This window comes from Mustela nivalis, assembly GCF_964662115.1.
Source record: "Mustela nivalis genome assembly, chromosome: 9".
Classification (NCBI taxonomy): Eukaryota; Metazoa; Chordata; class Mammalia; order Carnivora; family Mustelidae; genus Mustela; species Mustela nivalis.
Window position 1 is genome coordinate 16,461,776 of NC_139028.1, and position 23,870 is coordinate 16,485,645.

General features: G+C 39.0%; 1 protein-coding gene across 9 annotated transcripts in view; it reads left to right on the forward strand.

The window, feature by feature from the left end:
* Window positions 1-21,531, forward strand: part of LOC309841419 (carotenoid-cleaving dioxygenase, mitochondrial) — a 107,705-nt gene extending 86,174 nt beyond the window's left edge. For all 9 annotated transcript variants that reach the window (XM_082684344.1, XM_082684349.1, XM_082684351.1 and 6 more), the window contains 10 exons: window positions 2,296-2,507; window positions 2,707-2,822; window positions 4,087-4,189; window positions 9,777-9,905; window positions 11,122-11,282; window positions 12,265-12,432; window positions 17,458-17,595; window positions 19,092-19,274; window positions 19,956-20,066; window positions 21,110-21,531. In XM_082684344.1, coding sequence (XP_082540470.1) covers window positions 2,296-2,507; window positions 2,707-2,822; window positions 4,087-4,189; window positions 9,777-9,905; window positions 11,122-11,282; window positions 12,265-12,432; window positions 17,458-17,595; window positions 19,092-19,274; window positions 19,956-20,066; window positions 21,110-21,223 — 1,435 coding nt within the window. In that variant the 3' untranslated portion in view covers window positions 21,224-21,531. The remainder of the gene's footprint in view (window positions 1-2,295; window positions 2,508-2,706; window positions 2,823-4,086; window positions 4,190-9,776; window positions 9,906-11,121; window positions 11,283-12,264; window positions 12,433-17,457; window positions 17,596-19,091; window positions 19,275-19,955; window positions 20,067-21,109) is intronic.
* The last annotated feature ends 2,339 nt before the right edge of the window (window positions 21,532-23,870 follow it).

Sequence of the window (23,870 nt, forward strand, 5' to 3'; positions counted from 1 at the left end):
TAGTAAACCTGGAAAACCACACAGAATCAATGACATGACTAACTCAGACAATAAAAGGTAAGGTAATAGGGTGTAAAATTAACCTACCAAAATCAATAGCCTTCATATACACCAACAATAACCAGTTAGGGAACATAATGGTGGAAAAAACCCTTTACAGTAGCAACAAAGAAGATTAAATATTTAGGAACTGAACAAGAAGTGTGCAAACTTTAAAACACTCCTGAAAGACATGATTAAACAAATGAAAAGTCATCCTGTGTTCTTGAGTAGGATAATTCAACAACAGAAAGAAATTAGTACTTCCTAAGTAATTTTAAAATTTAATACAATCTTAATAAGAATTGTAACAAGTTTTTACAGGAAGTTAGACAAATCAATATAAAGTTTACATAGAAAAATAAATACTCAAGAATGGTCAAGAAAACACTAAAAAAGATTTTTCCTGAAGGAAATAGCCCTTCCAGACATTAAAATATACTATAAGGTGCCTGAGTGGCACAATCAGGTACGTACCTGACTCTTGATTTCAGCTCAGGGTAATGAGATTAAGTCTTACATTGGGCTCCATGCCCAGCACGGAGCCTGCTTGAGATCTCGCTCTCCCACTGCCCCTCCTGTTCACGCTCTCTCTCTTTCTCTCTCTCAAATAAATACATAAATCTTAAAAAGAATACTATAAAGCATCAATGATTAACACATTATTCAGTGAATGAGTAAATAAGTGAAATAGAATAGAAATCCATGGAAGAAACCCAAGAATGAATGGAAATTAGGTCAGTAATAAAGGTGGCATCTCAAATCACTGGGTAATAAGTCTTTTATTTTTGAAATATACTTTATTTCCTGCACTTTTTTTATTGTGATAAAAACATAACAGTTTTTTTCAGTCAGTTAAGCATCTGGTTTTGGTTCAGGTCATGATCTCAGGGCCCTGGAACCGAGCCCTGCTTTGGGCTCTGTGTTCAGCGTAGCTTGCTTCTTTCTCTCCCTCTGTTCCTCACACCACTCATGCTGTGCCCCCCCCATATATAAATAAAATCTTTTAAAAAAAAACCATATAACATCAAATTTTCCATCTTAGCCATTTTTAGGGGTAAAGATTAGTGTTAAGTTTATTCACATAGTGAAAAAGATCTTTAGAACTTTTTCTTCCTGCAAAACCAAAACTATACCTTTGTGTGTGTGTGTGTGTGTGTGTGTGTGTGTGTGTGTGAGAGAGAGAGAGAGAGAGAGAGAGAGAGAGAGAGACTGGATTATTTCATTTATAAAAATGTCCTCAAAATTCTTCTCTTGTAACATGTGACAGAATTTCCTTCCTTTTTTATGGACACTGGATTGCTTATTTTTTGGTTATTGTAAATAATGGTGCTATAAACAGGGGTGTATATGAATATCTCTGATTCCCGGCTTTCGGGACCATTGCCTTAATGCAGTGTTGTTAGCCTTGCTTATCTGTGCTGAAGTCTGTCAGGCACATGAGTGAAAAGACTGTATGATGTGTAACCCTTTAAAAAGCAAAGTCGCCAACTTTTCCCTGTAGTTTTTTGATATTCTGGCATTTCAGTAGATCATTTCTACTGTAACCATATGTACGAAAATGATTATCCCGTAAGGACAGTCATCTTGATTACTTTAGCATAATTCTGATAAATTGAAGAATTTTAAAGGGAAAATATAAGATATGAAGATAACTATTTCTAAAATCTTAGGACCCATTTGAATTGAGAAAATGTCAAGTATTCCATATCCTTGCACATTATTCTCTTGGCTATAGGGTAAAAATCAGAATTATCTTAGATATCACTAATTTGGAGGTTTTTTTTAACCTTCTAAGTGTGAAATTTTTTTTTAAGATTTTATTTATTTATTTGACAGAGAGATCACAAGTAGGAAGAGAGGCAGGCAGAGAGAGAGGGAGGCAGGCTCCCTGCTGAGTAGAAAGCCCGATGTGGGACTCCATCCCAGGATCCTGAGATCATGACCTGGGCCGAGGGCAGAGACTTAACCCACTGAGCCACCCAGGCACCCCTCCCTGTGTTTTTCTTTTTCTTTTTTTAAAAGATTTTATTTATTTGACAGAGAGAGATCACAAGTAGGCAGGGAGGCAGGCAGAGAGAGAGGAGGAAGCAGGCTCCCTGCTGAGCAGAGAGCCCAGTGTGGGGCTCGATCCCAGGACCCTGGGATCTTGACCTGAGCCAAAGGCAGAGGCTTTAACCCACTGAGCCACCCAGGCACCCCTCCCTGTGTTTTTCTTACTGATATTTGTTTTTCTCCTTTTGCTCCTGTTCGAAGGTACAATCACTGGTTTGATGGAATGGCTTTGCTTCACCAGTTCAAGATGGAGAAGGGCATGGTGACCTACAGAAGCAAGTTCCTGCAGAGTGATACATACAAGACCAATAGTGTTCATGACCGAATTGTGATCTCAGAATTTGGCACGCTGGCTCTCCCTGATCCATGCAAGAATGTTTTTGAACGTTTCATGTCAAAGTTTGAGCTGCCTGGTAAGCAGCCTTTACCATACCCAGAATTTGTGGGTGATAATGATGATTATTTAGTTATGATTTGATTCAGTCTATATAAATACATACATTGAAATAGATATATATATATATATTTTTGGTATGAGAGCATATTTAAACTGTGCTTTTGCTCTGTGTGCTACAGTGCCTTGTGGTGTTTAACTCTGGGGTTTGGTTTCAGCAATAACTGACAATACCAGTGTCAACTATGTGCGGTACAAGGGTGACTACTATGTTAGCACTGAGACCAACTTTATGAATAAAGTGGACATTGAAACTCTGGAAAAAACAGAAAAGGTAAAATAAAGGCTAAAAAAATGAATAAAATAGACCCTAAAATTTCTTTTCTTCAGAATGCTTTTTAGAGTAGTATATATCTGAAGAAGAAATTGAAGGGGTGCCTGGGTGGCTCAGGCAGTTAAGCAGCTGGCTCTTCCTGCCCCCTGTCTGTCTTCGTGCTCAGTAGGGAGTCTGCTTCAGGATTCTCTTTTTCTCTCTCTGCCTCCCCTTCAAAAATAAATAAACTCTTTAAAAAAGAGAGACAATTCTAGACTACTACTTCCTTAATCCTAATATCTGAAGACTATGGTAAAGGAGAGATAGAATAGTACATATTTACTCTGGCCATTTCATGTTCTTCCTAGCTATAGGTAGAGTTGGACTAGAGATTGTCTAGACCCATGCTGCATTCACTTAGCACTTTAATTAAAAGTAAATGAAATTTTGGGGACACCTGGGTGCCTCAGTTGATTAAGCCGTTGCTTTCGGCTCAGATCATGATCCCAGGGTCCTGGGATCAAGTCCCGAATCAAGTTCCTTGCTCAGTGGAAGCCTGCTTCTCTCTCTGCCTCTGCCTGCCACTCTGTCTGCTTGTGCTCTCTCTCTTGCTCTCTGACAAATAAATAAATAAAATCTTAAAAAAAAAAAGGTAAATAAAAATTGGACCAGAATTTTAATTTTAATTCTTTTTTTTTCCTGGTTCATAGAGATCTTCAATTTTTTTCATTTTATATATATTTTTTAATTTTTTATAATCATATAATGTATTATTAGTCCCAGGGATACAGGTCTGTGTTAATTCTTATTTTTTAAAAAGATTTTATTTATTTATTTGACAGAGAAATCACAAGTAGGCAGAGAGGCAGACAAAGAAGGGGAGGCAGGCACCCTGCTGAGCAGAGAGCTCTATGCGGGGGTGGGGGGGCCTCTATCCCAGGAGCCTGGGATCATGACCTGAGCCGAAAGCAGAGGCTTTAACCCACTGAACCACGCAGGTGCCCCTAATTCTTGTTTTTTGTACTTCCCTATGATCTTGATGAAAAAATTCATATTGGATAATCTTATTTGTCCATTTGTTGTTGGTGGTGGAGTTTTTTTGTTTATTACTTAGTTTCTTTAATAGGAAAAATAATTTTGATTTCTTAGAGGTGAGATATTAGGGATTAAATTATAGTTTTCCTATTCCATTTTTAAAATATTTGGCACATTCTTATTGCCTATGGGTCTAAGTAGAGATCTGCTTATGTAACATTTAAAAGTCCTGATGGTCTTAAATTTGCAGGTAGACTGGAGCAAATTTATTGCTGTGAATGGAGCAACTGCACATCCTCATTATGACCCAGATGGAACAGCATACAACATGGGGAACTCATATGGGCTGCATGGTAAAGTTGGAACAGAGGCCTTTTTAAAAATAATTAGAAGTCAACTATCTTCCCAGGGTTTCATTATGGTTAAATCTATGAGCCTATAGGAACTTAGTTTGAAAGGTTCAGAAAGAAATCTCCAAACTGGTATAACTGAGCTTAAAGTCTATAATTTACGGTGTTCTGTGGTCCTTGTGCACATAAGCTTAGCAACTGATTTGCTGTTTGACCTTTTCAGCACAACTTACGTTTGTATGTTCTATTGTGCTTTTCATCTCACAGGCATTGTAGGGATTTCCAGTATGTATTTCTCAAACTTGAATTTCTTAAAAGAATGATATTGTAAGTACAAAAAAATACAGAATGCTGCAGCAAAGAGATATGGGGAAGGTACATTGTTTATTACATGGGAAGGAATTTATTTTTATCATGAGAGTAACACACTATGGAGTAGGTTAAGGTTATAGTGTGGTTGCATTTCCAACTGTTTATATCACATCTCTTTACTCATCATCCACATATTTTCCAGTTGCCTACCAATCTGCCCCAGAACGTTCTAATAGCTAATAACGATAGCTAACATTTATTGAGTGTGAATATCTAGTGTATGTTGGTGTTAAGCATTTTTCCATATATCTTGTCATTTAATCCTTACAACAACTCTCCGAGAAAGGTACTATTATCGCCCCCATTATATAGACAATGGCTGTAAACCTTGAGAAGTTTTAGGATACTTGCTTAGGCAAGCTTCTATTTGTGTAAGATGAGTCTTGAGCATGAATCGCACCCAAAGTCACTTTGATAGACCATATTAGTAATTATTCATTAATGAGTACGTTAGACTCTCAGAGCATGCAAATTCATGTTCCTGTAACCTGAGTACGTGTCTCTCTGTTTGAAAAGAAATGGGTCAGGTGCCTGGGTGCTCAGTTGGCTGAGCAACTGCCTTTGGCTCAGAGGTCATGATCCCAGAGTCTTAGGATCAAGTCCTGCATCAAGCTCCCTGCTCAGTGAGGAGTCTTTTTCTCCTCTGACCCTCTTCCCTCCCATGCTCTCTCTCTCTCTCAAATAAATAAATAAAATCTCGAAAAAACAGAAGAGAAATGGGTAGGTGTTAGATATTTTTGTCTATCTTAGCTGTCAATCTATCATCTATAACCTGTGAAACCTCTGTAGAGTTTAACTTTTTGTAGGTTAATTTATAGTTTTGGTGAGTGAGTGTTGGCTTTCTGCAGGTTGTTGGTCTCTACCTCTCGTATTTACACATGTGATGAATGTTATAATGAATACTGCAGGTTTGTTTTTTACTGGCTCAAGGTACCCTGAAACTTTGTCACTCAGGTTTCTCTCTCATCTTTCTTACCTGATCTAGGATAGGGTTTTATCCTTTAAAGCTGTTATAGTACACAGCAAACACCCTTTTAGGTAAAATGTTTCAGCAAATGGGTAAACTGACTCAGCAGGTTTTTTTTGTCCATCCATCTATTTTGATCATTAAAAAAAGATTCCTATTTAAAATTGTGTCTGCTCTCTATACTTTTTTGGTCTGTTTTTTCTTCCCTTAGCAACGTATTAAGATACTATAGTTAATTATTTCTTGTGTCAAGAAACATTTTGCCGAACCGGCTGCATAGAATTCTCCTAAGTAGGTGTACCTATCTTTTTAAAAACTATTTACTTGTTAATATGGTTGACAAAAAATATATTTCATAATAAATTGACTCTATTAATCAAGTAGATAACTTTGTAACTAGTTCATAATATGATAAAAACTTACCATTCTGAATTACATATTCTAAAATAAGTAGTCATGAGACCAGTGGTTCTTAGCCTTTAGTGTGGCTAAGAATGTTCTGGAACACTTCTAGCAATATAGATTACTGGGATTTATCTTCAGAGATTTTGGTTCAGTAGACCTGAACTGGGGCCAAGAATCTGCATTTTAACCACCCCCTTATGCCTAATCTTGGAGCCTGTAAGCAAGGTCTCAGGTGATTTTGGTGTAAGTGACTCCTGGATCTTTGAGAAAACTTGCCCCCAGTCATCAGAGGCTATCTTGTTACTTTGCCTCAATTTGCTATTACACAAAGTCCTGAAGAGTCTTCCAGAGTTAGATTCACGGTATTGGGGAGGTAATTTTTGTGGGCTTTCCTTTGCAGAGGATGTTTCCTGGGTATCTGTCTGCCTTGCTTAGGGCTTCACAGCTTGTGGTTAGAACAGTTCATTAACTAAGAGTGGTTAAATTTAGTGAATTGAGTCTTGTCACTTAATCCAGCTTCTGAGATGGGCAGCTCTTCTCTTTACCATCTCCTAACCTCAACTGAAACTGAATTTTCTTTCCTCTTCTCTCTCCTCCTCCTCCTTTTTACTTGATGATTTAGTCCAGTGAGGAGTTTTTGAACTGGAACTCAAATGTACATGTACCTGCAGGGAACTTCAATACCTAAGTTGTATTTGGAGGAAATGTAGTTATTCTCATAGTAAAGTGCTTGCCAGTAATTTCTATGGTTAAGAAGTAAAAAGCTTTTAATTGTTTTAGCCTTTCCATATATTTTTAAAGGACTTTTAAAAATGAACAAGAATCCTTTAAACATTAATCAATCCAGCTAGTTTTTAGTACTAATTAAATATATGTAATCAGTTAGATGGTATTCTGATACTCTTGAACTGTAGAGCTTGTCTTTTATCCCTTTTTTTTTTTTTTTTAAAGATTTTTTTATTTGACAGACAGAGATCACAAGGGAGCAGAGAGGCAGGCATGGACAGAGGGGGAAACAGGATCCCTGCTGAGCAGAGAGCCCAATGTGGGGCTCGATCCCAGGACCCTGGGATCATGACCTGAGCTGAAGGCAGAGGCTTAACCCACTGAGCCACCCAGGCGCCCCGGTATTCTGATACTCTTGAACTGTAGAGCTTGTCTTTTATCACTTTTATAGCTCATCACTGTTTATATATCATGAGTGCTCAGAACATACCTATATCCCCGACTCACACCTCTCCAGTATTTTATATCCAGTTGCTTACTTGGTGTTTTAAACAAGATGTCTAATAGGCATTACAAAATTAATTTATCTAAAAACCAAACTTCTGAACTTCTTCCCTAGATTTTTTTCTGCTTAAAGTATTCCCCATCTCAGTTGATTCTTCATCCTTCCAGTTGCTCAGGATAATTTTGGAATCACCCTTCCTACCTGTCTCTCTCACATCCATATCTAGTTGGTCAAAAAGCAATTGCAGCAGTGCCTTCAAAATAAATAAAAAATCCAGCCACTTCATATGACCTCTGCTGTTGGCACTCTGGTGTGAGCCCACCATCCTCTCTCATGTGAATTGTTGTAACAGCTTTGTTGGGTCCGTTATCAAAGGAACGAGACTGAGACAAAGTTACGCAAAGCCTTATTGTATGTCAAGCATTAGAAGTTAGACTTCTAGACAGCCAGGGCCACCTCCGAAGAGAGCGACGCCCCTTGGTGTTACAGGCTAGTTTTTATAGAGCACAATTGCAGACCTCTACGTATGTGGGTTTGGCTGATTGGATGTCTCCTACCTGTGTGTTTTAGTAACGGTTACCTGGAACTGATACTAGTAACTGTTGAGGCGTTTATTAAACAACAAAATGGCCTTGTTTTAGGTATGTGTTTTAGTAATAATTACCTGGAACCGATATAAACAAAATGGTTTTGTCTTAGGTGTGTGTTTTAGTAACAGTTACCTGGAACTAATATCAATAACTGTTGAGGCATTTATTTTTTTTATTTTTTTTTTAAAGATTTTATTTATTTATTTGACAGAGAAATCACAAGTAGGCAGAGAGGCAGGCAGAGAGAGAGAGAGAGAGGAGGAAGCAGGCTCCCTGCCGAGCAAAGAGCCCGATGCGGGACTCGATCCCAGGACCCTGAGATCATGACCTGAGCCGAAGGCAGCGGCTTAACCACTGAGCCACCCAGGCGCCCCTGTTGAGGCATTTATTAAACAACAAAATGTCTACCGAGGTAAAATGGAGTCACTAGGGCTAAGTAGGCCCAGGCAGGCCCCAAGGGGTTAACATGTTTTAACGTGGAATCGACCCCAACAGTTTCTTAACTGGTCTCCGTGCTTCTGTCCTGCGTCAGCTCACGCTCAGCATATCAGCTAGTTATCCTTTTAACCCATCCACCTTGTCTCCTTAGATTCTTCTCCTTGTTTACTATAACAGGGCCACACTGGCCTCCCTACTGTTATTTGAACACTCCAGCCTTACTTTTGGCTGAGAATCTTTGCATTTACTCTTCCTTCTGCCTGGAATGTGATTCTCTAGGTGTCCTCAAGGCTCTCTTTCTCACCTCCTCCTGGTCTTCCTCAAATGCCACCTTCTTGGTGAAGCCTTCTCAGATCACCATATCGAAAATTGCAAAGAGTGGCCTCCATCTTACTCCTGATCCCAGTTCCTTGTTTTATTTTTCCTTGTAGTTCTTATCATCATCTCATACTTTATATTTTTACTTATGAATGCTTTATTTGGGCTTCATCAGATAAGAGCCTTTTGTATATTTGCACACTGCTGTATAGAACTGTCTGGAAGATAAACTTAGGACACTCATAAGAGTGCCTGGAATGTAGCTGGCACTCAGTAGGTTGTTGCTGAACAAATGAGTAGAGAACTGTATCGTTATTTTGTTTCAAAAGAAGCTCAGCGATTGCAAAATTCTGTAGGCTATCGATCCAGTTTTTTAGGACCAGCATTGGCAATTTTAATACCAGAAATATAATTTGAGGTGATCTCAGTATTTGTTTATTCATTGAATTACTTTAAAAAATGTTGTTAATTAACCTGTCAATAGCTATTTGTACTGTGTCTATTGAATGCTAAGTCCTTGCTTGGTACTGAGGTTGCAAAGAGGAATCCATTTCTGCCCTTGAAGAACTCACCAGTGTACTAGAAAGGAGATAAACAAGCACAAAATTATAGTTCAGTAAGATAAGTACTGTAACCGTATAGGATATAATCAGGGCATAGAGGAGGGGCACCAAATACCTTTGGGGTGGGGAAGACTTGGAGTGCTGCTTGAGGAGTGGTTGCCTGAGCTGATTCTTGATGAAGCAGTAAGATGAACGATTGCATGAATGCATTGATGAGAAAGCATGAGACGGGACTTGGAGAGACCCCAGGGATCCAGAGGACTGGAGAGAAGAAGGGGGTGTAAGGGCACATGGAGACTGTGGTTGTAGCGATGGGGGAGTGGGGAGGGGACAAGTAAAATTTGAGGATTCCTGGCTGGTACCTAATCTTTTGCTGTAGAGAATGAGTTCATCTTCAGGGAGTGAGAGGGTAACCTTTTGAGAGCATTAAAATGCAATAAACATAGCTACTAATCATGAAAAAAAAATGCAATAAACTGTTGGTTGATTACTTTGTGTGTATTGCTTTAAAACATTCCCTGATGTGACTTTCATAAAATTAGTATTTTTTTTAATCCAAGACTTTGTTTGAAATAACCTTTTATGAAGTATGGATATGAGGCATATGTTGTATAAATCTCTTAACTGCTTTTGTGTAGTCCATGAGCTCGAGGGTTGTCTTTTATTCTAGAATGTGTGTAAAACAAGACAGGATTCTGTTTTCCAGGTTCTTGCTATAATGTTATTCGGGTTCCTCCAGAGAAGGTGGATCTTGGGGAGACACTCCACGGAGCCCAGGTGATATGCTCTATTGCCTCCGCAGAAAGGATGAAACCTTCTTACTACCATAGCTTTGGTAAGGCCAGAGATAAGGTAAATTACAGTGGCATCTGCCTTAATGTTGGTGTAGCAGAACTGTTTTGGGCAAATACTATGTCTATATGGCTTCTCAAAGTATGCTGATAATGAGACCAAGGCTGCATTTTAATGCCAGTGAAGTTTATTCTGTTTAGTCGCATACTTCTTATCCTGGGCAAATGACTGCTTAAAAAGACATATTTATTTTAATACAGCAATTATTTAAAAATTGACAACGTCAAGAGTGAACCATAATGTAAACTATGGGCTTTGAGTGTTTCTGATGTGTCCTTATGGGTTCATCAGATGTAACAAATGTACCAACCATTCTGTTGGGGGTGTCGATAGTAGGGAGGCTCTGCATGTCTGGGGACAGAGGGTATATGACAAGCCTCTGTACCTTCCCTTTAATTTTTTTTTTTAAGATTTTATTTATTTATTTGACAGACAGAGATCACAAGCAGGCAGAGAGGCAGGCAGAGAGAGAGGGGAGGAAGCAGGCTCTCTGCGGAGCAGAGAGCCCGATGCGGGCTCAATCCCAGGACCCTGGGATCATGACCTGAGCCAAAGGCAGAGGCTTTAACCCACTGAGCCACCCAGGCGCCCCCCCTTTAATTTTGTTACAAAACTAAAACTACTCTAAAAAAGGTAAAGTCTTAATTTAAGAAAAATCATTTGACCATAAAAAATTGACAGAATTCAAAATTTAGGTAACTTTAAGCCACAGGTAATAATCATCCATGAAAAAGTCTTGATTATATTTCTTGGGAGAAATTTTTATTCTGTTCCACTGCTTTAGCTCTTTCTTGGAATATTTATTTTCTACATTCTAAACTTTTATAGCCAGTCTCCTCCTGAATCCTTACCTTCAGTATAAATAGCAAATGGAATACAGAATAAACACTTCGATCACAAATGACGCTTTAATATTATGCTTCTTTACTTTATTCCAAAATAATTTGAAAAGAAAAACAGGAAAGATAAAAAGCAAGCTGAGGGCATTCACCCCAAGCTGTTCTAAATATTTCCCCTTTTTATGTAGGAACAGGAAATATGTAAAGCAAAGCTGGGAAATAGTGAAGGATTATTTCTGGCTGGCTTTTGTTTAGATCAGCAGTACTATGTCCAGACATCAGATAAGTCCCCGTAACTGTCACATTTCAGAGAACTCTTAATTGCCAGATAACATTTTATTATTTGCTGGAACCTTTTAGGAATGACAAGGAACTATATAATCTTCATTGAACAGCCTCTAAAGATGAATCTGTGGAAAATGATCACTTCTAGAATTCGGGGAATGGCCTTTTCAGATGGAATAAGCTGGGAACCCCAGTATAATACACGGTTTCATGTGGTGGATAAGAACACTGGACAGGTGGAGTATTTTGAGTATATTCATCATGAAAATGATGAATAAAGACACATTTTCCTGTGGTTGATTTTTACCTTCCCTGGGCATTGCTTGTGCAAGACTCTCTTAATCAAGGATATTACCTTCTTCCGTAGAGTAGGTATGGCTAGCTCACTTATTAGTTAATACAGTGAGTTCTGCATATTAGCAAGTTGTAAGAAATGGTTTTACACTTTTAATTCTCTGCCTTAACTAAAGTGGCATGTAGGAAACCTTTGCATTTTAGCATGGATTTTTCCATATCGTAGTATTTGCTAAGGAGAATGTTGTTCATGCAGAGGTCCTGTAACTTTTGCACTGTTACTTTAATTGCTTACTTCTGTGGCTTCTTGATATGTAAATGTGATAATCCTACCAAAGTCCAAGACGTGTTGGTTAAATGCCTTTCTATACTTCTGGTTAGTAGTTCTATTATATTTGCCTTCTTTTAGTCTTTTTAAAGAGATAATATCCTAAATTTATTGTACCCTAATTTCATTACAACAGTCCTACTTTTGGTAATGAGTGCATTTTTTCAAAGCGTTCATCATAAGCTAATTAGTAGCAGTATTTTCTATTTAATCATACAAGATAGGCTCTAGGATTTATTTATCCCTCAAAACATTGGGCCATACTTCATCAGGACTTTTAAGTTTGTTGTAACCGTTGATTGGTTTGTATCAGATAGCCCAGTTCATTGTTTAATATGCGACGTGACAGCTAAACAAGGATGCTTAAATCAAAATGTCTTTCTACATTCCAAATTCTACTTTTTACACTTACTAGGCCTGTCATTTAAAGGGGAGGGAATCTTTTTAATTTAAACTTTGTGGATCTGTCCCCTAAAAATATATATATATATAGATCTATCTATCTATCTATCTAGATATCTATGGATCGATCGATCTATCTATCTATCTATCTATCTATCTATCTATCTTTTTCACTGTTTGTATTTTCCCTGCAGCTGCTTCCAGGAATGTACTACAGTAAACCTTTTGTTACTTTTCATCAAATCAATGCCTTTGAGGACCAGGGCTGTGTTGTACTTGATTTGTGCTGTCAAGATGATGGAAGAACCCTGGAAGCTTACCAACTACAGAATCTTAGGAAAGCTGGGGCAGGGCTTGATCAGGTAAACATCTCTGATTTGTCAGGTTCTGGTTGGCTTTGGAATTAGCTGTTTCTCTTGCTTCTTTGGCAGATAAGGAGAATGGTTTTTGAAGCATTGAAGACACAGCTTTATCGTTTACTTATTTAATACTTAAAAATAATTTGAAGTACTTACTTAATACCTAATAAATAAAAAGTATAGTAAAGAAAACCAAGAAATGGATTGCAGACAATCCAAGAACTCTGGACCCTGTACCTCAGCCATATTCCCAATTTATACACTACTGTTGTTGTATATTTTATTTTTCTCTCTATTAAACCCTGCAAGGCAGTATTGCTTTATGTGATCATGGTTCCCCATACTACCCATTTACCCACTTCTGTACCTTTCAATTGCTCTTAATTCTTCCCTGTCTTGTGAGCTTCCATGTGGAAGCATTTTCCTGATAGAAGAATATTTTTTTAGTATTTCCTTTAGTTCAGATACGCTGCTGATGAAATCTATATTTTTGCCCATTAAAAAAAAGTCTTTATTTTACCTTCTTTCTTGAAGGATGTTTTCATTGGATAAAGAATTTTAAGTTGTTAGTTATTTTCTTTTGACACTTAAAGATATTTGATTGTATTCTGATTTCTATTGAGAAATTAGGAGTCAGTCTAAGCCTTGCTCCTTTGAAGTTGATCATTTTTCCTCCTCTGATTTTAAAATCTTCTCTTTGATTTTCTGTAGTTAGTCCTTTGGTATCTCTTAATATGGCTTTCTTTTTGTTTATTTTATGTTGGTGTTTTTAGGAATACTTGAATCTATGGCTTGATGTCTTTCATTCGTTTTTAAAAATGTCACCTATTATTTCTTCAAATATTACATTTGGGAAATCCTTTCTCTTCTGCCTGGGACTGCAGTATACATATGTCACTCCTTTTCACTCTGTCCATCTGTTGCTTATGTTCTGTTTAGTATTTACCATCCTTGTGTCTCTCTAGGCATCTCGTTTTGGATATTTTCTTATCTATCTTACAGTTCATTCTTTCTTCAGCTTTGTCTTTTCTGCTATTAAACCCTGCTATTAAGTTCTTAAACACTTTGCATTTTTCAGTTTTAGAATTTTAATTTAGTTCTCTGTTACAATTTCTAGTTCTCTGCTACATGCTCAGTTTAAGAGGATTTCCTCCAACATATTCAGAATACTTAAAGTTTGATAGCTTCTATTATCTGGATCCCTTGTGGCTTTGTTTCTGTTGTTTGTTATCTTGTTTTGTTTTGTTTTTTAATCATGCTCTCTCATCTTTTCATGTGCTCGCTTATTTTTATTGCATACAGAATATTGTGTTTGAAAAATTGTAGAGCTATTTTGAGATCCAGGATGGTATTATGTTCTTCCAGAGAAAATTTTACTTGCTTCTGGCAGATTGCTAGAGTTCATGATCAGTTCCAGATAGCCTTCAGTGTAGTTACAGGGATTGAAATATTGTGAAGCGGGGTATAGTCCCTGAAAGAGGTGGACTATTCCTTGTTTATTCTTACTCTTAGATGCTGACTTAAGGGGTCCTGACCCAAAGAACTAGGGGTTTATCAGGACTTCTCCTTTTTGGCAGTCATTGAACTCCTCCTTTTGTCCCTCTAGTTCGCCAAAAGTGTCAAAATCTCTACCCACTGGGGTCAAGTGGTGGGGGAGTGATCTTTAAAAATTATCTTTAAAAATAGGTAGCATGAAGGATCTTGGTGGTGATTTTGTATCTTGAGTATGGTGGCGATCACGTGCATTTACATGATAAAATTGCATGGAACTAAATACACACACACACACACACGTGTGTGTTGAACTGGTGAAATCTGAATAAAATTGGTGGATTATATCAATGTAATTTTTCCAGTTGTGATATTGTACTGTAGTTATGCAAGATATTATCATTGGTGAATCTGGATGAAGGATACATGTGATCTGTCTGCATTATTTCTTTTTCTCCTTTTTTCTTTTTTAAGATTTTATTTATTTATTTATTTGACAGACAGAGATCACAAGTAGTCAGAGAGGCAGGCAGAGAGAGAGGGGGAAGCAGGCTCCCCGCTGAGCAGAGAGCCTGATGCGGGGCTTGATCCCAGGACCCTGAGACCATGACCTGAGCCGAAGGCAGAGGCTTTAACCCACTGAGCCACCCAGGCTCCTCATTATTTCTTTTTCATGTGACAAAATATACATAACATAAAAATTACCATTTCAACCATTTTTAGGTGTTCAGTGGCATTTGTACATGAACAGTATTGTGCAGCCGTACCCACTGTCTATTTCCAGACTTTTTCATAATCCCTAACAGAAACTCTATCCATTAAATAACAAGTCCCTATTCCCTCCTCTCTCCAGACTTTTGGGAACCTCTATTCTACTTTCTGTTTCTATGCATTTGCCTACTCTGGGTACCTAATATGAATGGAATCAGACAAGATTTATTTTTTGTGTGTTGGCTTATTTTATTTAGTGTAATCCTTTCGAGGGTCATCCATGTTGTAATATGTATCAGAATCTCATTCCTGTTAAAAGTTAAGTATTTCCTTGTATATCTGTATTACATTTTCTTTATCAATTCATCTGTTAGTCGATATTTGGGTTGTTTTTCACCTTTTGACTATTGTGAATAGTGTTGTTGTGAACGTTGGCATACAAATATCTATTCGAGTCCCTGTTTCGAATTCTTTTTGTATACCTGAAGTGGAGTTGCTGGATCCTATGATAATTCTATATCTAACTGTTTTGAGGAACTGCAGACTATTGTCCACAGCAGCTACGCCTTGCACAGAGGTCCAGTTTCTTCACAGTTTTACCAGCACTTGTCATTTTTGTTTCTGTTTTTGTTTTGTTTTGTTTTTGACAATAGCCGCCATAGTGAGTGTGAAGTAGTATCTCATTGTTATTTATTTATTTAAGATTATTTATTTATTTATTTGAGAGAGAAAGAGAGCATGAGTGGAGAAAGGTCAGTGCGAGAAGCAGACTCCCTGCCGAGCAGGGAGCCAGATGCGGGACTCCATCCCAGGCCTCCAGGATCATGACCTGAGCCGAAGGCAGTTGCTTAACCAACTGAGCCACCCAGGTGCCCTCGTTGTAGTTTTGATTTGTATTTCTCTAAGGACTAATGATGTTTAGCATCTTTTCATGTACCTACTGGCCATTTGTATATTTTTGGCGAAATGTTTCTTCTAGTTTCTTGCCCATTTTTTTTTCTTGCCCATTTTTTAATCAGTTGTTTATTTTTCTGTATTATTTCATGCCAATCTGCAGTGATCTGAAGATTAAAAAGTTTAATTAAAAAAAATTCTTTCATTTTCTCAACCTTTCAGCTGCCTTTTTCCTGGAAGCAGCTGATATCCTGAGGGAACAAATTTCCCCCATATCTTGGTTACCTGTGGGTTTCCTTCTCCCTCCAAATCTCTGCCCTACTGATGATCTTCACTGGCTTTTTAGCTCACCAGTGACTTTGCACAGCTGTTCTAAACATTTGTTCAGCTTCTTTAGCTATTCTCAGTGGGATAGTTGATCCACATTACCTAATTCACCATTACTGGCAGTCTCTTATTGTTCAGCTGTGGTTTTACAAAAGGGAAAAAAAATTTTTTTTAAAGATTTTATTTATTTATTTTCCAGAGAGGGAGAGAGAGAGAGAGAGAGTGAGCGAGCACAGGCAGGCCGAGTGGCAGCAGAGACAGAGGGAGAAGAAGGCTCCCCGCCGAGCAAGGAGCCAGATGTAGGACTCGATCCCAGGATGCTGGGATCATGACCTGAGCCGAAGGCAGCTGATTAACCAACCCAGGCATCCCGACAAAAGGAAAAAATGTTTAAATAAATTTAAAATTAATTTTAAAAACTCTAACTCTTTGTGAAGCTTAAAAATAGCACTAAATCTTTACTCCGTAGAAATACTCTTGTGTGAGATGGAGATGATATGGACCAGGTGTGTGAGGGGAAATGGCACCGTTTGCCCTCATCTTACAGTATTTCAAGAGAAGAAAACATGTATAAAGCATTCTCATTGTCAGGAAAAAAACAAAAACAAAAACAAAACCACTTATTTTGTTAGAGTCTCCAGCTTAAACATGACCTCTGCAGGGAGGTTGTGTTGGGGGTCCTCAGAGCCACCTTTGGTTTGATGATTCACTGGGATGGTTCACAGGCTTAGAAAAATCAGCAAATGAAAAGGTGCATGGGATGAAGTCTAGAGAAAACTGCCCAGTACGCCCTTCCAAGTCCTTTCCAGTGGAGTCACACAGGACACGCCCGATTTCTCTACTACTTGTGATAACCTGTGTGAAATGTTGCGTGCCAGGGAAGCTGATTGTCCAGGGTTTTGCTGAGGATCAGCATATGGGCACAAAGCCCCTACACACCCTCAGTTAGCAAAGCTCCATACGCCCACAGGCCAGCAGTGTTCCTTATAAATCACACTATTATTATAAACTGTCTGCACAAACTAGTGCAGTGTGATTCAAGACCTCAGGCATGCAGAACCACTCTTGGGAGACAGAACATTCCAAGGACTCAGTTCTCAGGTGTCAGCCAAGGACCAATCGTGAAAACAGAACTTTCTTGAGAATGTGCCACATTTTAGCAACTCAGTCCTACTAAGTTGATGCTTTTCCATGCAGAGATATATTATGACTAAACGTGAAGAGGGAAGCACTCTGTCACCCTGCAGTATGTTTCTTACCGGTACTTATTACTACCAGACCTTGGGCTATGTAATCATTTGTTTATTTGACACTAATTCAATAATATGTATTTTAATTTTTATTTATTATCATCCATTCTCCACTAGAATGTGAGTTCCATGAAGCCAAAGACTTTGTTCACTGTTGCATTCCCAGAGTCTAAAATGGTGCTTTGCCTATCATAGGTACTCAACAGATATTTGTGGAAAAATGAATAAATGAAAGTTTATCACTTATGCGATTACTTAGGAATGCCAATAAAGTTGACTGGGTATAAATTATTAGGACGTGCTGTTATCCCATGAATGACATTTTCTCATCTATTTCTTTGTCTCTCCTAAACAGGTCTATAATTCAGTAAGCAGATCTTTCCCTCGGCGGTTTGTTTTGCCCTTACATGTCAGTTTGAATGACCCTGAAGGAGAGAACCTCAGCCCATTGTCCTATTCTTCAGCTAGTGCTGTGAAACAAGCTGATGGAAAGGTATGCTTTGAAAGACATTAGATGGACTTTGAATTGTTACTTTATTCCTTGGCTGTTCTCCACAATGTTTGGTGCCCAGTAAATCTGAAACCATTCAGCTGAGCAGGGTAAGGTCACAAGAACTGCAGGGTAAGAACGGGGTAAGGTCACAGTGGGAGGGAGCACTGTGTTTACCTTTCCTTTTATCTTTTCAAACAGATAGGTGCAGTTTTCTAATGTTGTGGCATGTCTAAGTATTTGAGATTGGTATTGATTATCTTCACCTTTTAGGTAATTTGCACTTACCCTACACATGTTACTGTGTAGCTCTCAGTGTTTCAGCTTTAGTAGAATAAAAAGTCCACTTCCCCCTTGTATGCCATCTGACAGCCTAGTCACAAAACCTGATGATTTTTTTTTTTTTTTGAGAAAGAGAGTGCATGTGGGCAAACGGGGGGTGCAGAGGGATAGAAATCTTTCTTTCTTTCTTTCTTTTTTTAAGTTAACATATATTAGTTTCAGAGATAAGGGATTTATCAATTGCATATAACACTCAGTGCTCATTATATCATGTGCCCCCCTTCATGTCCATCACCCAGTTACTCCATCCCCCCAACTCACCTCCCCACCAGCAACCTTCAGTTTGTTCCCTATAATTAAGAGACTCATATGGCTGCTCTACCTCTCTGATTTCATCTTATTTTATTTTTCCTTCCCTTCCCCTATGACTCTCTGTTTTGTTTCTTAAATTCCACATATGAGTGAAATCATATAGTATTTGTCTTTCCCTGACTGACTTATTTCATTTAGCCTAATACCCTCTAGTTTCATCCGCATCATTGTAATGGCAGGATTTCATTCTTTTGATGGCTAAATAATATTCCATTGTATACACACACACACACACACACACACACATACACACATTTACCACATTCTTCTTCATCCGTTCACCTGTTGATGGACATCTTGGCTCTTTCCATAGTTTGGCTGTTGTGGATATTGTTGCTATAAACATTGCAGTGCATGTACCCCTTTGAAGGGGTACATACTATGTTTGTATCCTTTGGATAAATACCTAATAGTACAGTTGCTGGGTTATAGTGTAAGCTCTATTTTTAACTTTTTGAGGAACCGCCATACTGTTTCTTAGAGTGGTTGCACCAATTTGCATTCCACCAACAGTGTAAGAGGTTCCCCTTGGGGAGAATCTTAAGCAGGCTCCACACTCATTGCAGCGCCTGACGTAGTGCTCAATCTCACAACCCTGAGATCATGACCTGCGACAAAATCAAGAGTCAGATGCTTAACTGACTGAGCCACCCAGGTGCCCCCAAACCTGATAATCTTTCATGCATTCATACATATGACGGAAAGAGGAACAGTGGGAAAAAAATGACTTAGAGTCTGAGTTCCCAAGCCCTGTCACAAACTCTCAGCACCTTCACTGACCTACCTTGCATAAAATAAGTGAGAAAGTAAGCAATTACTTCAAATCTTTTTGGGACCCCTTTTAGATTTGGTGCTCTTATGAAAATCTACATCCTGAGGATCTGGAGGAGGAAGGAGGTGTTGAATTTCCCCAGATCAACTATGGCCAATTCAGTGGCAAAAAGTATCGTTTCTTCTATGGCTGCGGCTTTCGGCATTTAGTGGGGGATTCTCTGATCAAGCTCGATGTGGTGAATAAGACACTGATGGTAATGAAAATCTTTTTCCCTTTCTGAACTCTTTTTAAAAAAAATATTTATTTGAGAGAGACTGAGAGAGCCTGAGTGGGCTGGGGAGGGGGAGAGGGAGAGGGAGAAGCAGACTCTTGCTGAGCAGAGAGCCCTACCCAGGACCCCGAGATCATTACCTGAGCTAAAGGTAGATGCTTAACCGACTGAGACCCACAGGTGCCCCTTCCTCTCTGAATTTTTAAAAGACCTGTTCTGCACTTTGAATTAGTTTCTGTTTTGTTAAAGTAGCTCTTGGGATTCTTTAATATTTAGGCAGCTCAGCCATTTACTTTTATTAAGTTTGAGAACCATGGAATCACCTAGGCAAGGGGTATATGTTGTCTTGGGAATCTTAAATGAATCACAAGCCCAGAAAAACAAGTCTCTGCTTGGTGTTATTTTTAGAGAAATCATGGGGTTCAGGTTATTGGGACACTTATATTTCAGGCCTATGGGAAATTGTAATCGCACAAATTGTGTTTGGTGGTGATAGAGTCTGCAGCTGCAAAAACACCCCTCACCCCCCAGTTCAGTGAGCCTGATTCTTTCACTGTTAGAATGCTGTACTGACCCATATTCATGCTAGAAGTGACAAACGCCAAGGAACCTTCTTGCTCATAATTAACTTTCTATCAAATACTTTTTTGGGGGGACTTCTAGGTTTGGAGAGAAGATGGCTTTTACCCGTCGGAACCTGTGTTTGTTCCTGCACCAGGAGCCAGTGAAGAAGATGGTGGGGTTATTCTCTCTGTGGTGATCACCCCTGACCAGGTAGGTATGTTTCCGCATCACTAGTCAAAGGTAGCAAGGAGACTTCTGAGGATTTTATTCAGTGATGCTGTCAGTTTTTTATTCCAATGCAGCATGTTTTCCCTTTTCTTCCTCTCCTCATATGTACATACTCTTTTATTATAATCTGTGCCGTATTATTTAAGGTTCTATTTATAGAATCATCCTCATACTATACATTTGCACAGAAATTCATTTACAGACGACTTTCACACATGTCACCTTATTTACTCATCAGAACAGCTTTGTTAGATACCATTTTATGGATGTGGAATTTGTAACTTAGAGAAGTTGGGAGAGCTGGTGTCAGATCTCATAATGGTAAAGCCTGTGTTTAAATCTCAGTCTTCTGATGTCTAGTCTGATGTTCATGCCACCGTCTGTGCTGCCAGTTTCATCTGAGTGCCCCAAAAGTCTTATGTGGTGAGCCCTGGTGTCTCAGCCCATGGTGTCTTAACTTCTTGTTGAAGGCAGTCTTGTGGCAAATAGGTTGAGTACCAGCTTTGTGGCTGGTTGAGTACCAGTTATTAGCGGCTGCCTGGGGTGTAGGATTCTGAGGCTTTTTAAGGGTTTGATGAGAAAAGTGCCATCGATTACTAATATCTCTCATGGGCTTAGGAGGACTTTGTCCCCATACCATGTACTTGCCACTCCTGTAATTACACCAGGGCATATATCGGTCTGCCTTGTAATGCTGCCCTTTGTACAGCTCCAAAGTAACACAAAATGGAAGCATTTCTAATTTGGAAGAAAAAATTTCTGTGTCTATTAGGAGATTGAAAAGGGGCAGAAAGGATCCTTAAACTCCAAGAGATTCTAGGAAGGTAACTAATATAAACAACTTAATTTCTTCACTCTAAGTATGAACTTCTTCGCCATAATGTCCTTCTGAGGCTTGTCTGGCCATTCAGCAAACATTTAGTGAATGAATGGATAGTCAAGTCACGGTGTTAGGTGCTGAGGATACAGAGGAAGAGGCATAAGACACAATCAAAAGAATTTTCAGTATTGTCTTTCTATTCTAGAATGAAAACAATTTTCTCCTAGTCTTGGATGCCAAGAACTTTGAAGAACTGGGCCGAGCAGAAGTGCCTGTGCGAATGCCTTATGGGTTCCACGGTACCTTTGTAACAGTCTGATGGAACAACTCGGAACACTGGAAAATAGCTTTAAACGGCACCTTCCCTTCCAAACCATAGACACCCGGTTTTAAAATTTCTATTAAAAACAGAATTCTTGTGGGACGCCTGGGTGGCTCAGTGGGTTAAGTCTCTGCCTTTGGCTCGGGTCATGATCTCAGGGTCCTGGGATTGAGCCCCGCATCAAGCTCTCTGCTCAGCGGGGAGCCTGCTCCCTCTCTCCCTCTGCCTGCTTCTCTGCCTACTTGTGATCTCTCTCTCTATGTCAAATAAATAAAAATCTTTAAAAGACAAAACAAAAACAAAAACAGAATTCTTGAGATAATAATGGTTTTATAGTTTCTTAGAGCTCTTTCTTAAAAACATTAAGCAAGTATTGATACAACCGTTTGAAGAGAGTTTTAAATTTATATTTACTAGATAGATCTTCCACTAGATAATAAGAATACATGAAAGGAAATGTAGAGCTTTGTCATTACTACCACCAGATAGCGTGGGTGACAGAGGTCCTCACACTTGAGAGGAAAAAATACACATAATCGTAGATAGTAAAATATGAGCTCTAAAAAGCACCTTGTTTTTTCTGTCACAGCCTGCTTATTAGCACAGGTTCTAGGGCTCACAGAGGAGGGGAAGCCAGCTGTGTCAGGCTTAGAGGCTTTCTTCCAAACTGGTTTTCCGCTGTCCACAGACACCACAGCAGTTCAACCACCAACTGCCACCTTTTGTCCTGCCCCTAGCTAAGCCTTAGGAAGGTGTTTTGTTGAATGTTACTAAAATCAGGCATTTCTTCTAATCTCCATGTGTACAGTTCTCCAGAAACTGGTAAGTTCTTCATTCAGTTGGGCAACAGGTGGCACTAGAGGCCATATAATCTCCCCATTTCTAACCACCCCACGCCCAGTTTTACCAGCTGCCCAAATCCCCCTACTTCTGTCACTTAAACCACACTCTTGCCAACAACTTCAAGATCTCATGTTCCCTTTTCCTTCAGGTATACTTCCTCCCTCTGCTTAACTCCAGCCTCGGGCCAGTTAAGCCTCCAGTTCGGGGCATCTGTGAACTCAGGGTTAGGCTCATGCACAGCCCCAGACCAGCATAGCCAGTTTCTTCCCAGTATCTTCAGGAGTTATTACAGACATCATAAACCCTGTCCTTTTCAGTGAAGTGTTCCCGCAGGTACAAAAATGCCACAGGTAATGGCTTATATTGTGGCAATAAAGTGAAAGTTCTACGTTTTGTGTCTGGCTTGATGAAACAGAGAACAAAAGCAGCAGGTACCAGAATGACGGGAAGATGCCTAAATACAGCTAATACACCAGATGTGGGAGCTTCGAGGCTGAAGTCATTGTAAGAGAATGTAAATATATCTCACAGAAATCCTAAAAAAGGCATTGTACTCCCCCAGACCAGACATGGAAGATTGATTTAGATCTTATCTGAATCTAAAGGGTGGAGGAGATTCTAGCTGACTTCTGTGAAGTATGTAGAGCTGATAACGTCTTTCCTCTATAAATTCCATCCTAATCACGGGGAGTGAAGTTCAAACATATAAAGGTAAGCGGTATAATTAAAAGATTTTGGCCCATGGATGACCAGATTCTGCTGAGGTTCTTGAAGGAGAAGACAAAAAAGAATCAATGGTATTTTGTAGTATGCCTATGCCTGGTAATCCAGTGCAGAGAGTTCTGGTAAAATTGAGTGAGCATATGACTAAGTTTCAAAGCCTGGGCAGGGCCTCTTCCTGTCCCTAAGCCCAGCTCATAACTCATCAGTGTCCAGAGACTTAAGGAAAGGGAGTATGTGGTGCATAAGGAAAGGAAAAAGGGACTAGGGCTTCTTGTGACTTTCTCTTAACTAATGACATCTGCAAAACCCCTATTCTAAATAGAGTCACGTTTTGAGGTACTGGGGGGCTCAACACATTAATTTGGGGGGACATGGCTGAATCCATAAAGGATCACTGAGGGTAAATGAGGTAAGTATCCTTAATAAAAACATTTAGAGAGCTCTGCAAATATAATGCCATATTTTACTGAAGTAACTACAGTAATTTCTCAGAAATTCCTTTGGTTTGTATTTTGATTCTTAAGACTTCATTTGGAATGAGTCAAGTATTTTATCCCTGATGTGGTCAGTGCCCCGGAAATACTGTTTTATTGTAAGTTATCTTGGATGAATAATTCACTTATATGGGCCCATGTTTTCCTGTCTATGAGAGGTCTGAACTAGATAGTGTCTATCTCAGGTATCTCCCAAGTTTATCTTCTTTGACGTTCTTCACAGCCCAACGGGGGAGAGAATAAAAATATTTGAAAATGTGTTAAGAACGTTTGCTCCATGACCATAATTTCATGCAGAACAGAGTATGTAGCTGGAGACAGGAGACATTTGAGAGAAATCACCATTTGGGGACTGTATGCCTGCCACTCTCATGATTTAATCTATCCTTCCCAGTATCTGGGAAGCCTCATGGTTAGCTATTAATTACTTAGTGAGCTAATAAATGGAGAAAAGAGGTGCACAATACTGGAACTACAAGTAGTTTGGATATTCCTTTTAAGTAGGTATAAAGAAACAGAATTGGTTCACTCCAGAGGTGACAACGTAGGACAGAGAATCACTAATGCGTGTGTGTTCACGACTG